At 43.3% G+C, this 16,849-nt stretch overlaps 1 protein-coding gene across 2 annotated transcripts in view; it reads left to right on the forward strand.

Moving 5' to 3' along the window:
• TOX4 (TOX high mobility group box family member 4) overlaps positions 1–14,282 on the forward strand; it is a 352,937-nt gene extending 338,655 nt beyond the window's left edge. For both annotated transcript variants that reach the window (XM_086923633.1, XM_086923632.1), the window contains exon 9: positions 12,620–14,282. In XM_086923633.1, coding sequence (XP_086779759.1) covers positions 12,620–12,680 — 61 coding nt within the window. In that variant the 3' untranslated portion in view covers positions 12,681–14,282. The remainder of the gene's footprint in view (positions 1–12,619) is intronic.
• Positions 14,283–16,849: the final 2,567 nt, after the last annotated feature.

Below are 16,849 nucleotides of genomic sequence, written 5' to 3' on the forward strand. Positions count from 1 at the left end.
ACCTAATGAGGACTAATAGTATGGAGGTTCGGCTAGGCCTTCTCCTTTGTTGACTCAGGAAAAGACCTATGTCCCCACAGCATGGGGTTTGAAGGTAGCGGTGCTTAATATCGTTCTCTACAGAAGCACCATCTTGAGGTTTTTTCACTGCTGCAAGATGGGGACATAGACATCTTGGCACTTACGGAAACCTGGTTAGGGGACATGTCAACCCCCAGATATTGTCACAGCACTTGCAACAGAATTTGATGCTTCCTGGCAAAATAGACATGGGGATACTGGGGGGAGGGGGTGGCGTTCCTTTTTTAAAAAGAACCTTATGGTCACTAAAATAATGGCAGAAAATTGCGACAGTTCAGTTATCTTGGGGGTAAAAATCTCATTTACATCCTCCTGCATCGCACTCATGGTAGTCTATCGGCCCCCAAGAACCACCCCTAGTTTTGACGAGCTCTTTCTCAAACTCATCACTGACTTATGTTCCAGATACAAACGTCTTCTAGTAGTGGGGGATTTTAACTACCAGTGGAACAAGACACAGAGAGAGTCAGCAGCGGGTCTTTTTGAGACCGCCATGCTCTCGATGGACCTTCAGCAAATGGTTAACATTCCTACCCACGTAAAGGGCCACACTCTTGACCTTATTTGGACCTCACAGCCCCGGGCACAGATAACATGACATCAACCCCTGTGCCTGGTCCGATCACTCGCAGTTGAGATGCTGGGTCCCAAGTGATAGCCAATTACCGCAGCCCCCACCTCTGTGGAGGAAGGTAAGAATCTGGAAAAATATTGAGGCAGATCACCTAATAGCTACCCTGCACTCAATTCCGCCCCTTAGTACGAAAAGGGCCATTCTGATGGATACATCTGCCAGTAGATTCCTCACCTTGTGATTCCTCTACACCAAGTTGTATCTCCAGCCCTCTCATGTACATCAATATCTAGGGGCTACAATAAAAACTTCTACAGCTCTGGCTTATCCCAGTCCAGCCAGGATACAGAGCATTCAAGCCTTAGTCACAAGGTTTCAAGACCAACACTCTCTCCCAGCCAGAGTGTTCATGCATCTAATAGGCGTGTTGGCATCTTGCATTTTTATTGTACCATATGCAAAACTGCAAATGCGCCCATTGCAAGAATGTCTAGCACATCAATGGAACCAGGCTCATGGACAACTTACAGACCTGGTGTTGGTGGACAGCTGCACACATCGCTCTCTGCAGTGGTGGAACACCAAAAACTTGTCCAGAGGGCGGCAGTTCCTTGAACCTGTTCCATAGATAGTATTTACAAAAGAAGCATCCCTGACAGGATGGGGAGCCCATCTCCTACACCATACAACTCATTGAAGATGGACCACACAACCAAAAGTGCTCCACATAAATCACCTAAATCTGCTAGCAATATCCCTAGCACTGAAGTCCTTCAAAGTACATGTACAGAACAAAGCTGTCCTGATCGGGATTAACAACATGACAGCCATGTACTACATTCAAAAACAAGGAGGCACACATTCTCTGCAACTTTTCCAGCTTGCACAGAACATTTGGAGATGGGCAGAAAACCTTCCAGGAGTTCACAATCAGATTGCAGATCTGTTAAGTCGACAGACACAACTGATTCAAAAATGGGAACTATATCCGCAAGTTCTTCTACCATTCTTTCACAAGTGGGGTCATCCAGACATAGATCTGTTCGCCACACACGAAAACGCAAAATGCCCAACCTTCGCCGCCAGGTTTCCACACCCGATGTCCAAAGGCAATGCGATATGGATGAACTGGTTAGGCAGATTTGGGTACGCTTTTCCGCCACTCCCACGAATACCACTAGTAGTGCGCAAGCTACGACAACAGTCTCTCAAAATTATCTTAGTAGCTGCCACATGGGCACGCCAACTGTTCACAACGCTGCTAGAACTATCTCTAGTTCCACACCAAAGACTGTGTCTAACACCATCCATGCTAATGCAGGACCATGGAGACATCAGACATCCAGATCCAAGTCAACTGAATCTGGCGATCTGGCTCCTGAAGTCCTAGAGCTCGGTTACGTTCACCTGCCACCAGACTGTATGAACATCATTAAGGATGCCAGAAGACCTACTACTAGAGCTTGCTATGCTGCAAACTGGAAAAGATTTGCCATTTACTGCACCAATAATCAAATTGATCCCCTGGATGCTACCATCCAGAATATCATCTGCTACCTTCTACACTTACAAAGATGTAATCTAGCATATTCATCTATACGTCTACATCTTGCAGCCATTGCTGCATACCTACAAAATAGATAACTTCTGTCATTATTTAGAGTGCCTGCGATTAAAGCATTTATGGAAGGATTAAAAAGAATCATTCCTCCTAGGTTACCACTCTCTCCAGTGTGGAACTTAAACATTGTTCTTATCAGTCTCATGGAACCCCCTTTTGAACCTTTACACAAATGTGAACTGCAATTCCTCACATGGAAAACCGCTTTCCTTATTGCTATTACCTCTCTAAGGAGAGTGAGTGAGATTCAAGCTTTCACTGTACCAGAACCATTTTTACAATTACACCGTAACAAAGTGGTCCTAAGAACAAATCCAAAATTCCTTCCTAAAGTAATTACTCCTTTTCATCTAAACCAATCAGTAGAGTTGCCAGTGTTTTTTCAAAACCCGGACTCTGTAGCAGAAAGGGCTCTACACACCCTAGACGTGAAAAGAAAAGAGCCCTTCTCTATTACATTGACCGGACCAAATCCTTTCGCAAAATAAAACAATTGTTTTTTGCTTTCTCTCCACCACATAGGGGCAACCCCATCTCTAAAGCTGGAATTGCAAGGTGGATTGTAAAATGCATACAAATGTGCTATCAAAAATCAAAACGTACATTAACAATTCCTCCTAGAGCGCACTCCACACGCAAACTAGTAGCCTCTATGGATTTCTTCTGGAACATTCCCCTAGAAGACATCTGCAAGGCAGCAACATGGTCTACAACACATACCTTCACCAAACACTATTGTGTTGATCAGCAAGCTGCTGTAGGCCAAGCTGTCCTCAAGACTCTTTCAAACTACTGCAACAGATACCGGTGGCCACTGCAAGGGGAGACTCTGCTATATAATCTATGCTCAGTGTGCGATCTGCAGCTCATATGCCTCGAACGGAAAATGCTACTTACCAGTATGCATCTGTTCTTGGCATGTTGAGCTGCAGTCTCACATACGCCCACCCGCCTCTCCGGGACCTGTATCTGTTCCAGTTCTATCTTACTTAGATATGCACACATGGACATTCCTTTTTTTTCCTTTCTAATAACTCCATCCTTTCCCATCATAGCGAATAACAATCTAAGGATGGAGTCGAAGCCCATGCGCATTATCATCCAAGGGAGGAGTCTCCTAGCTCTTGACTACAAAGACTTCTTCCAAGACGACAACAACATGCAATCATCCAAGCCCAACACCAGGTGGTGATCTAATGCTCAGTGTGAGACTCTGCAACTCTACATGCCAAGAACAGATGCATTATGGTAAGTAGCATTTTCCTTACCAGGCAAAAACTGGTCATTATGTCAAACATGGCCACTTGCCTACAGTCCACTACCGAGCAGCGATCACCAAAGACAAAGTGGTGAGGAGAAAAATGAAGTGGGGCTGCAGCCACTCAATAGCGTATTGCCAGTTAGGATAACCTCAAGAATAGATGGTCTCATCAGCACTCTGAGAACATGGAGGACCATATTTTTCACCTGCCTGAAAAGCACCAGAAGATGGCTAAGGCAATGATTTCAAAAGGCAAGAACATTGTTAAATTGTAGCTGAAATTGGCTCTAGATTCTGCAGATACAATCGGCAGACAAATGTACTGCACCGACAAACAACATTGACTTGCCTTTTATGGGCATCCACATGAAAAAAGTCAATGCACGGCAAAAGCCGTGGGACCTCTACAAACTTCAAGCGTTCCTTTGAAAGGCATAATATTACTTACAAAAGATGACGTGCAAGACCAGTCTTCACACCTTAATGTTCAGAGGCAACTTGTTGGGAGCAGTTCAGCCAGGCTAAACAATGGCAATAACCTCAGTAGCAAAAGGCAGGGGCAAGACCATAGTTAACACCTCTAGAGTATCATCACCACAGTCCTTCAAGTTACTTTTTGTAGGTTAGAAGTCCCCCCTTGGCTGCCTTCCCTCAGCCCCCTCTCCCTTCACCTGTCTGTGGGAGGCAATTGGACTGTTTAAAGACCTGGGAAGCTGTTAACACGAACAATCATGGTAAAACATGGGTATTGCATATATATATATATATATATATGTATTGCATATATATATATATATATATATATATATATATATTCCCCAAACCAACAAAGGTACATAAAATGACCAAATAATTCAGATATACATTCATGCACTATTACAGAAAGACACAAAAGAAAGTAAACCCATAGCAGACAAACACAAGATCTCATTGTGCAGCAAATCTTCGTACTAAGGTTTGTGTACAGATTTATCAAAACCCAAAGGCTCAAAATGACAACCCTCATACATTCATACTGTTACTGCAAAACTATTTGCTGCTATAGATTATCAGGATGGCTACTTCCAGTTCCCTGTACACCTGTAACGTAGGAAATGTCTCGGATGGGGGTACATTATTAGTTCAAGGTGTTACCTTTTGACATGCAATTTGCACCACTCTCAAAGAAGGCTATTGATGTCTACCCTTAACTGGGAGAGACTGATAAAATAGCTCTCTCCTACAATGCCAATGAAAGTTTCAGAAAGTGATGTGCCGGTAGAATCAGCTGGGCTTTACAGTGATTTGTAAAATAATCTTCCACAGTATGAATGTATTTGGTATTTCTATGGAGGGGCCTTAACCAAATGGTTGCTTAGCACATTACCTGGTCAAAAATAGGCATAATGTCAACAAATTATTAGAGAGAGCTGGTTTGTGGATGGTTATAATGTGTTGTATTTTTAAAGAGATGTCTTCAACTCGTTCCTGAAGTAAGCAGCATTTAGGTGTTCCCAATTGATGCTGGAATGTAATTACAGATCCAGGGTGCAAAGAAGGGAGAGGTCTGCTGTATTTAATTTTTTTACACTTCTTAGTCCTCAGTTTGATGGTGTCTTTGTTGGTGTGGCGAGAACCATAAGCGATGTGAGCTTCTCTGCTAGATAAGCAGGGGTGCTAGTTGTGGTGGCTTTGTGAATGATGCAGCTAATTTTGATGATGGTGTGGGCTGGGGATGTGATGCAATCATATTTCTTCATGCACTGCATCAGGCATGCTGTTACGTGTAGTATGCCCTTAAGAGGTGCCTGTGTGGAGTCTCGGAGGCCCTGGAGCAGGGCATTACCACTATACAGATGCAAGAGTATGACGGCTGGAAAAGCAGTTCTGAAGTCGCTTTCTGGAAGAAAGGTTTCACTTTATTTAGAAGAGAGTGCTGGTATCAGGCCATCTTTAATATTTTTTGGGCAGTATGTTCCTTGAGAGTGAGGTTGGTGTCCAATGGTGAAATTTGGGCTTCATCGCCGTCAAGGCTCATGTCATTGAGCGAGGTTTATTTTGTTTCTTATTGTTTTCAAATAGGAATTATGTCTTGGTTGTCTGAAGCAAAAAAGACTTTCAAGTAGTGTTGTGTATCATCGACCTATTGGTGAATCTGAATGCTGTTATCTGTGAGTAAAGCACCAAGAAGCTCCATATAGATGAACATGACGGAACAGGAGGGCATTGTCTATGATGTTTAAGCTCATGGTCTCAGTACATCAGCCAGTGATCTTCAGCCAGACTTGTAGTCATTCAGGAGATGGTTAGCATTAATATGATTCTGGAGTTGAACGTGAATTGCTTTTTCAGTGACCTTGACAATGAACAGGCTTGTAGCTGGCAATGTCACCGGTTCTTGAGTAGGTTTCTTTGAGTGAGATGATCAGGTCTGCCTTGAGAGCTTCTAAGAAGATGCCTTGAATGAGTACTGACAGAGATGAGAAGGGGTGAGAGAGTGTCCTCAGAGAGAGATTTGATGAAGGACATGGGTAAGACATTCATCTTCATTCAAAGTTGTTTTGGATGAGTTTGATGTGTCTGCAAGAGATTGGGTTTCGCAGGATGTTGGAAGCTGGCTCTCTATAAAGTGTACCAAGGCAAGGTACACCGTGCAAAGAGGCCAGAGAAAACGTTTTGGTCGACAGAGGCAAAAATGATAACTCTAACTTCACTCTTTTGTGGTAGTATGGGTTAGCAGTTTAAGTTCATCAGAGGGTAGTGCTAATCATTTTGTGTACTAACAGAGGCAATAAAAGAGCCAAACATTCAAGAATAATTCTGACACCAATTTAGAAAAAAAAGTTGTATTCTTATGAAAATGTTGATACCGAGAACTTAATTATCAAGTTAGTACTTTTTTATATATAGATTTTTACAGATAAGTAATTTTTTTTAATGTGTCTACGCACCAATGCCTTCCTATGGGGGGCAGGGGGCATATGCTGCTTAGTTATTCACGGGCGGTTTCTGGGGGTCTCCTGGATTTAGGTTGGTAGGGGGGCCAAAGTACCACTAGCAGTTACTAGTTACCTGCCTTAGGGTGTCAGGGTGAAGAGGTACTGTTTGGGTTGGTAGCTTTGTACGCTACACTGGTGGAAAGAGGGGCACCTAAAATCAGGCTGCAGAGGGGGGCTTGGGGTCAAGTCCCGGAGCTCGCGGGGGTGGTGGGCGGGCTAGGAAGCACAGTTGTTCCGTCAGTACTCGAGCTGTGGCGCTCGGGTGCAGCATAGATAGGTAGGCTGGGCTTGGTGCGTCAAAGGCCCTCATGGTTGTTGGTCTCACTGGTTAAGGGTGAAAATTCAGGACAGCTGGGCCACTCTAGAAGTGGATTTCTGCGTGCGGACAGCCTTCCCTGGCTGTTCTGTCTCGGTGTTGTTAGAGTCCAACTGGACTTAACAAGCCTTGGTTGTTGCAAGGAGTCTGGTAACGCAGGTAGTCGTGCTGTGCAGCTCCGTTCAGTCCTGATGTCCTCTCACTCAGTGGGGAAACAGATTTGACCTGCTGGAGGACAGGTGCCACTTTCTGGGTGGGATGCTGTGTCGGGCTGGCCGGTGAGCATCAACATGGTAAACCAGACTCTCCTCGTGCGGTCTGCAGAGGAGTAGCTTCGTTACTCCAAGGGAGATTGCTGGCATTTTGCAAAGGGCTGGCAGTTTACCATGGTTCTTGGCAGATGCTCACCTGAAGGACAAGTCACTTGGTCACAATTGCAGAGACTGGTGCAGGCAGGGTTTGGTGACAAAAGTCCACAGCAGTCTTCAGGTCTCATTTTCTTGTGGCTCTTCCTTGTCTTCTTCTTCTGGATCCGTAGGATGTGAACATTAGGGGTGCCACCTAAATACTCAATTTAGGGGTTTTAACTGGAGTGCCAGGTAATAGCCAATGGGTTACTTACCTTTAGGACGACTACACCCTCTATGTGACCACTTCTTGTGGGGAGTGGGCATAACACTGACTTAGTTGAGCGTAATTCTTCCAAAAACTAAGATGCTGGAATTCTCGTTTTATGCCCACTTTAAGGGTTTTACTAGCTTGATGGGGATCACACCTTCTAACCAGCTAATTTTCCCACCTATCCTGGTTCCGAATGGGCCCTAGGGCAGGGGGTGGCATTTCCCTAGTCTGGGGGAAGCAAGGGTCGCATTTCAAAGATGTCAGGCCTTTGAAGCCTCATTCCTTGGTATGCTGATTACTTACCCGTCCTGCTTGGACAACACCTCCACAGGAGCAGGCATTGTTTCTGCCCTCAGAGAGCGTGTGCTCTCACCAGCAGGGGGTCAGAAAACGGTCTGTGGTGGCAGGCTGGTCAACACCAATCAGCCAGTATGCTTGTAGGTGGTAGGTTATCAGGGGGGCCCCTAAGGTGCCCTATGGTTAATTGTTTTAATCATCACTAGGATCAGTGTGGGATTATCAAGTCAAGATATTTGATACAAAACATTTTGGGTTTCAGTAAAGCTATCATGTAGCTGAGGGACTCGTAATTAACAGTATCCAGCACATGCACTTAAAATGGTGTTCTTGGTCAATTGTGATATCTAAGAATCGACTTGGATATCACAGGGACATATCTCCTCATGCAAATATGTCCACACATGTAGTATAGTGCACCCTGCCTTAGGGCTGTAAGGGTGAATTACCTATATTGCGTGCAGTGTCTGCAGGCATGGCTCACATGAGGTGTGCGATGTAGTGTCTTCACTTCTCTCTGCACCATGGCACGCAGCATGCATCAGATACCAGGCAAAAAGTGGGTGTGATCATGGCAAAAAGGCGCACTTTCCTATAAAGGTTGACTGCTGCAGGATTCTACATAAAGGATTGGAAGTAAGAAATGAAGGAAGCTTGGTATTGTCGATGTGATGTTGGATCTTTTGCATTTTGTTCCACGAAGAAAACGGAGTGATTAATATGTGGGTCTGATGCTGTGCTTGACTGTCTTGACAAGCGTTCAGCATCTCTTGGCGGCCTCATTGATGGTATTGGTATAGTATTTTGCTATGTCTAAGGCAATGAGCTGTCTACATCTTGCTTATAGGAATTTTAATATCCTGAGGCCATCGAGAGTTCTGTTTTTCTTCCATTTTTTTCTGTCTGCAGATGGATCGTTCATTGTCATTGTGGTCTGTAGAGTACCTAGAAGCTGCAGAGCAAGTGTTAATGAACATGAGTTGGAATGTGTGTCCTGTAGTTTCAGAGTGTATTGCAGTTGTGGGTTTTGTACAAGATTGAGTCTGTGTTGGTGAATGCTGTGTGAGTGTTCGAATGTGATTGGGGTGGATTGGCAGTGAGGCCCATAATCTTATCTAACAAGCTTCAATGGAACACGGGTTCTTGTTCTGCCCATGTCTGTGTCTGCCCTTTGCTGGGGAAGCCCGGGCGATCTGATACCCTAAGTTGAGAGGAGGCAGACAGGGATGTCTCTCTCTATGCAGATGGATGATCAGAAAAATCCATCTTTGTCCCAGAGATAAAAAATGGTTCCCTCTAGGTGGTTTTGCCCACAGTGATAGCAATGGCCTACCCTACTCTGAAGGGGCTTCAGTTACTGTAGGGCCATGCTCTCCTTTACCAGACGTTTCAGTCTCTGGTGGTGAGGATGGTTATGAAACTGTTGAGATGAGCACTTATATTCACTTGATCCCAAGCACTAGGATGCATGCAAGACCAAGAGTGGTTGAACAGCCACTGTTCACGGATGGTTACAGACAGGGTCATCAAAGTAATAAACAGGTAGAATAAAGCAAAAGTATTAACACGAGGACATTCATGACACTTCAACTGCAAGCCATCATAACACATAGCTTGTATGCTGAAGAGGGGGGGAGGGGCATAAATGGGGCAGTTCAAGATAAGGGGTTTATGGTATCCTCAGAAGGTGACCAGGCAAAGGGGGACTGTGGTCCCCTCAGAAGGTGAACCAGGCACACGAGTTATCTTGAGCAGAATATAATTTATCTGGCATTAAAAGCTGTTCAGAGTCCAATAGAACACAAGAGTTCAAATTCTGACTGATAGCACAACCTCAGTGGTGTTCTATCTGAACAAGCTCGGGGAGCAGGTGGGGAGAGTTGTAATGCTCTAAAAGCTAACACAAAGCATGTGCAGGTAGGGTACTTGCAAGAAACATTCATCTGCTGGCGAACCACATACCAGGAATTCATGCAGGCTGCAAACAAACATACAGCTCTCATGAATGAGAAGTAAAATAATCCTTGGTGGACGCAGTATTCCTACATTAGAGAATTCCAAATAAACATGTTGAAAATACCAAAAACACAAAATGCCAGTTCCTTGCATACAAACACTACCACCAAGGGTCACAAAGGAACGCACTGTGGATAATTTTGATACAAGTGGCTCCCATGTGTAGTCATGGCAAATGTGGTTTTCTCACTTGATGCTCATGTTTCACGGAATGGGTGCAGAAATTTCAAAATGGATGGACAGCTTCACAATACAAAGTAGGTTTTTCACCCAGATCCAAGGAAACTGCAGTTGACAGTGTGGCTCTTGATAGATGAATTCAGTCACTTATAACTGCCCAAGTAGAGGGTACGCACCATAATGGAAGCATGTAAACCATTCACCAAAAAGTCTTACACATTGGACTGGAAATAGTACCTTCTATGGTGCCAACACAACAATCTTAATGCTTTGCTGATGAGACTGTAATTGTCAGATACCTTACACACCTTGTTTACTTAATTCTGTCATATGCCTCCTTAAGGGTGAAATTATCAGTGATCACAGCATACATTGGTGGAATACACACAAAACTGATCTTTGCCATTCCATTCTTTATGAGGTTTCTGGAATGGTCAACCTGAATTTTCCCTCGATATGCTGTTCCTGCTGCACACAATAGCTCTTACATTTAGTTCTAGCAGGACTTATGAAACCACCCTTTCAGCCTGTGTGCAGAGCTTCCCTCCAATACTTTACAATAAAGACACCATTTTAGCAGCAATCGCATCTCTGAAAAGAGCAGGCGTGTGACAGGCACTTAGAGTGGGAACCCTAATGAACTATATGCAAGAATAAGGTAATTGAGTACACACCTCAGGTTCCTGCCGAATGCACTGTTTTCCATAAGTCAGGTGGCCATGCCCCTACAAGCTTTCTCCCAGGATCTGAGAAACACAGCAGAGAATGTATTGCTTATCCTTGATGTACTACATTTTGGAAACACAGCTCGCCAGTAAAACTATGCAATTGTTCATGGGACACAACTATGACGACAAATGCCATTGCAAGATAGTGCACACCATTTCCCACTGTTAACTATTGTCAAACAGAATACTAGAGGTGAAGCCAAAGGCATATTCCACCAACCAGGGGGCCACATTAACATCCATGGCCAGTGACTCTACAGGAGCTATGCAAAGCGTCCAAATGGTGTTCAGAACACACATTCACAATACGCTGTTGTGTAGCTTTAGAGACTGTTGCAGGGATTCTGCGAAATTGTGAATCACAGAACTATGCTTGGTACCATAGAACCGTAGTAGACCTGGACAGAGTTATCCTACCACCTTAGTATCCATGATCCTGGAACTGACTAGCTAATGTGTCTCCCTTGCCCTCCTACTCACTCACAGAGGAACAAGGGATTAGGCACCCCAGAACACAACACTCCGACTCTCTCAGGAATCATGGTAACAGAACACAACCTTTCTCTCTCACACTCATCCCCAATAAGATCTGTCAGAGACACGAGAAAAGATTAAAATATTTATTTTAACTATCGTGCTGTAGTATGCAATATATGTGCCACAATAAGTAGGAAAATGCCCAACACAAATACGGTCAGCATTGTAAGTAATCCATAAATCATAAAAGGCACTGTCATGATCTTAGACAGGGTGGACTAACTCCATCCCTAGCCCATAGCCCCCCCCCCCCCCCCACCCCCACTCACCACCACCACCACCACCGAAGCAAAGTGATTATATATCAAAAGATCTTTGTGTTTGCATCGGTCCCCATACCTTAGCATGCACAGATGAAGGTTCTGCATCTCAGGAGCAGTCACGATTTCGTCTGTGTCCCTTCATGTCTGTGCAAACCTATATTACAAAGAGTATGTGTTCCTAAACAACAGATGCACTTGTGTCTAAGTGCTAAAGTCTGACCAGAATAACAAGGGGCACTGTTGCTTGACCTTGTCTACAGTGGTCAGACTAAATCCCAGGAAAGAACAGAATGCAAAAGCAACAGCAGGTTCTGTGTGAGAGTACAGCATGGCACGAAGCAAGATACGTTTGTATAGTAGCGTATGCAAAGCTGAGAGCAGCCTACTACGTGCTCAGGCTAACATAAGGGAAAACGTCAATAGGCCTACATGGGACATATGACAGGACAAGCAAGGAGGTGACGTTAGGACAATAAAGACTTCTCATTCACTCTCTTTTTAAACCCCCCACCACAGGGAAGGTAATATCGCTATGTAATCTGTACACATTTAATCTAGGGAAGGTTTCGCTCTGCGATATAAATTAATTGCTTATGTAGATGTAGTAATGGTTTTACAGTTTGAAGCTCTTATAGGTTCACATGCAGAACCCCCATCCCCCCAAATAAAGGAGGGTAGTGGAGGAGATACTGGCAAAGAAATCTGAGGTGGTCACTTTAGTGGCATTGTGTGCTTATGATCGACCTACCTTTACACCCACCAAGAGTAGGAATGTTTTGGAATCCCACACTCCAAGACCCAACACCTAGATAGCAGAATTATGCACAGCATGTGTATCTAGAACAGCTTCATGCTGCAAAAGCAGTATTGCTGGTAACTACTTAATTCTTCGTTTTTTTTATTATTATTATTATTAAATTTAGTGAAGATGAAGTAATAGGGAACTGGTGGTGCAACATTCAGGTCCTCTCATACAAAAAGCAGTATGTATCTTAGGTTGCACCTAGTAACATATTAAGTTTGTTAAATGGTGGAAGAATTTGAGAAATGGGTAGTTTGTCGGGCCACAGAAGTTGAGAGCAAAATGCCTGAGACTTTTTTTTTAATGGTCAGTCAATTTACATTTTTTTTTCTCCCTCATTGCAGAGATGTCTTCATGGATTGGGTGTCATCGCGGAACCAGGGAACTACGGCATCTGTAAAATAAAACCTGATGACCACATCAAACAGACAGTGGCTGCTGGTGGGAGCTGGAAGCCTTATGGACATAGATGCTACTTCAGCTTCCAAGTTGTTGCCCACTCTCACATAGGAATCTGTAAATTGTTGAATTATTTTTATGTGATGCAGAGGACTGGTTTTGGTGCAGCATGATCTTGGATACCAGGATCCTAATAACTGAAATATCAGCATTGACTCAAAAGCCCATGTTCAATTCTCATTTTGTATTTTAATAATTTATTAGTTGTGACCTGGAATGATATCACTGATCCAAATGACTTGCTGGGGTGGGAGGGAGTGGGTGAAATGTTTTTTTTTCTTTTTCTGCATTAAAGCCATCCTAACGGTGAATATTAAAAAAAAAAAAAGCACCACATTGATGTGGTGCTTTGTGGCATCTGTGATGACCTATACCATTTGGACCTTGGTAAAACTGCCATGTTTTGGGAGAGAGTTGTCTATATGTAATTGCAAGTGATCAGAGATCGATACAGCAGGAAACTGAATCACTTGCTAAGATGAATGATGATATAATGCTGTTAAGTTTTTTGTACTTCAGAGTCCTATCTACAACGTATGTATTGCATCCAAGGGAAAAAAAGCTCATTCTCATGGTTTCGTTTGTTATGTGTGGTTGTATGTTGAAACGCTCCATCACTGACTAAATGCAATCACCAAGTTCCTAGGTTAACAAATTGGCAGTGTGCATCTTCACCTGTGCATCTCCCTGCACAGGTAAGAACAGAGCATTTAAAATAGGTTCGCTAGCCCCACAGAGAGTAGTAACACTCTCTCACATATGACTGTTGTATCCTTTAGTGCCCTCCCCAGAATTAGAATCCTTAACTCCAGGATGTATTTTGTAAAAAGTCTTTATCTTTTTCTGTCTGTGTTCCTGCTTTGATCCGCTACATGTAATGTCCAAACAATGGCCAGGACACTGGAGCAGATAGATGTCAAAGCACTCTAATGTTCAAGAGCACACTAGATTGTTGAATGGACCCTGTCTAGAAGCCTAGAGTGAGTTACCTTGCAAATTTCAATAGTCACATATACATAGTTATCCAAAATGCACTCGGTTTTCCTCAATACCAGAGTAAGATACATACTGTTTTTTTCTGCCAAATTTTATTAATGGGCAGGGTTGATGGTTTCTTACTTGTAATCCTAGTTTAGGGACCCTAGATAGATGCAATTTAATTGGCTACATTGTCCTGCTTCCTTCAACTCCATTTCCTTTTTTTAAAAAAAAAAAAAACAACATTTTTAATGAAGTTTTCCAGTGTTATCTAGTTTCTCGTAACGTTTGTGATTTCGCTTTTTAAAGTAAATGAATGAAACTGTCCAATGCAGCTTATTTTGTAGGCTGCAAAAATGTCACATGGAAAAACTTGACCTTCCCGAAGTAAGGCGAAAATGGAACACCTATTCAAAGAAGTGCTCTTGGATCCTGTATTTGGCCTGCGCTTTTCAGTGCTTATGATGATCAGTGGAGATACCCTGAAGTAGAACCTCAATTTACTGACACATTGTTTGTTGCCACTGTTTTATTTTCAATTTTTAAAAAGTCCTCTATGCTGCAAACAAATGGGGTGAAGAGTTGCTACTTGTGCCAATGTTCTTTTCTTTCTAACTTTGAGTGTGTCATTTAAATTGTTTCATCTGTTTAGAACCCGGAGCTGGAATTCATAAATTCTTAGTTATAGTGATATATATATTCCTATTCAAGAATGAATAAGGAAAGGGTAATATCTCTATTATGTGATTCTCTCAATTGGTCATAAATGTTTGACTATCTCCTCATGGTCATAGTCCTAAGCACTAGTATGGTTTTCAGTTTGGAAGCAACTACAACCTGTAAATATCCACATATATGAGAAAGTTTTCTGTTCTTTTTAGGTCTCGACTGACCACTGTATTTGTCTGATAGTGAAAGACCTATTGCATTTAATACCGATGCTTAAAGTGGGCAGTGGGTCAACATAATGCTTACAATTGGCTGCCTTTCTTGTCAATTTCATTGCTTTTTATTCAGTGACTTTCATTACTCTTCTTATGTTTGTGGTTATAGCCTTGTTACCATTCTTTCAAGTAGATAACTTTTATCCTTTTACTGCTTATATTTAGGGAATTACTTATTTGTTGCATGTAGGGGTGTAGATACATATGCTCTGTATATTTCTGCCATCTAGTGTTGGGCTTGGACGTTTGCAACTTGTATTTCTTCGAAGGTGGCTTTCGAGTAACGGGGTCCTGGGACTCCAATGGTAAGTAATGTGCATGATCATCGGCTCCATCTTCAGATTGTTTTTGTCTGCCATTGGGCTTGAATGCATTCGTCAAAACTTATCTTAGTTATCCTTTTGAGGCCTTTTAGCCGTGGAGAAACCGGCATCGTCGCCAAAGAATCGTCAATTAAACATCACAAAGGAGTGTCGACTCCAAAGACTTGTCAGTCACTCTGCTCCTTCCACCTGCCTCAGACAATTGTAAGGGAGGGTTGCTGGAGTGGACTCCATTCTGAAGGTATCCTCAGTGCAACACCAAATACCTGCACAATAATCCCCTTCTAGTGTGTAGTTTGGGCCCCTGGCCTGAACTCCTCAGGACTGAGCAGCGTGTCAACAATTCTAATTAAAAAAGGCTTTATGAGACCGTCTAATTCGTCGCCGTACCCAGCATGGTGCTCACAGCGGAACTTGATATATCAGAGGGGGAGGAGATTATTGGCGCAGAAGAAGAGAATTATGGAGCTGAAATGGCAGGTAGTCAGCAATCCTGCATTGGAGATAAAGGTCAACCTAGAGGAACCCAACCTCGATCCAGTCTTTGCCACGGAGACCGAAGACAAATACTACTCCAAGGGCCATGAGTACACATGCCCCTCAAGCCTCTGAACAAGCCATAGTTGGAAGACTTGCCAGAGCCACACCCTAGAGTGTTTCGACCTAGCATCCCAGTTTAAAAGGCCGGTCTTGTTGCATGACAACCAAGTGGTTCATGTTGACACCCAGTCAAGGCTATCGGAGCTGAATAAGGATGCGGCGCCCCTTGATCCTGATTGGGCTCCTGGACATTAAAACAAGTGCGGAGTTGAGCCGCCAAAGTCAATTACTTCTGGTCACCATGCTTCACGCACTGGCGCCGAAAACCAAAGGCACTGAAGGAGCTGTCACTGAAAACTACATCTGAAGCCCCTCATAAAAACACCTCTGATATAAAAACAGTCTGCTTCATAACACCATATTAACGAGGAAGATTAGAGGTCCTAACCTTGAATATACAACATCTTCTTGACAAAGGTCAAAGGACGCTTGACCCCAAGACTGGAAAACTAAATACTTCAAAAAACGAGAAGGCTGACATTTAAAGAGCCGTTGGTTTTGCCACCAAAGTAGAAGGCAATGGTTCATGAAGGCACCAGTCTACCGTAACCACCATTCACATTACCACGCACCTCCCAAGTGCACTAGTTACCATTGCACTCTCCTACACACGCTACATATCCCAAAGCAGGGAGTATAGATCCCTATCACCAGCTGAAGATTACTGAGGGGGTGGGGCATTAGGCTCTTAATGTAGCCCTGATAACCCCTGGGAAGATTATGATGTAATTTGCAGGACAATACAGATTTAGAGCCAGTTCCCATTAAACAATCTCAACCAAATTACTTTAGTGTCTTCCAGAGAGCCACAGCATACCACAAAGTGGATTAGTTATTTTTTTTTGTAAATACTTTATCCAGAATGGACAGAACTGTGCATTATTTACCAATAATAAATTGTTAACCCAGTCTACAGAATATTTCAAGGACTCAATGACTAGCTGAGTAGTTACTTCTAAAGTAAGATGAAGTCAAAACAATCGCCCTCAAGTGGTAGTTCCTGCAAGGAACAAAAACTACAACACAGGCTACAAGAAATGCTCCTCCACCTGGTGAGAAAAGTAAAATGATTGATGCTGTAGGGAAGAGGTTGGCGACAGGCAGCACTAACCACTGGCGGATTGCCAAATCTGTAGTACTACGTTCAAGATAAAACCGAGCACAGTGGGCAGAGATAGAGGCTCTCCTCCAACAACTTTTAGACCTAGATAAAAAAAGGATTGGACCTAGTTAATAACTGGAAGCGCATAGACAATGCAACCATTGTATG

This window comes from Lissotriton vulgaris, chromosome 5 (assembly GCF_964263255.1).
Source record: "Lissotriton vulgaris chromosome 5, aLisVul1.2, whole genome shotgun sequence".
Taxonomy (NCBI): domain Eukaryota; kingdom Metazoa; phylum Chordata; class Amphibia; order Caudata; family Salamandridae; genus Lissotriton; species Lissotriton vulgaris.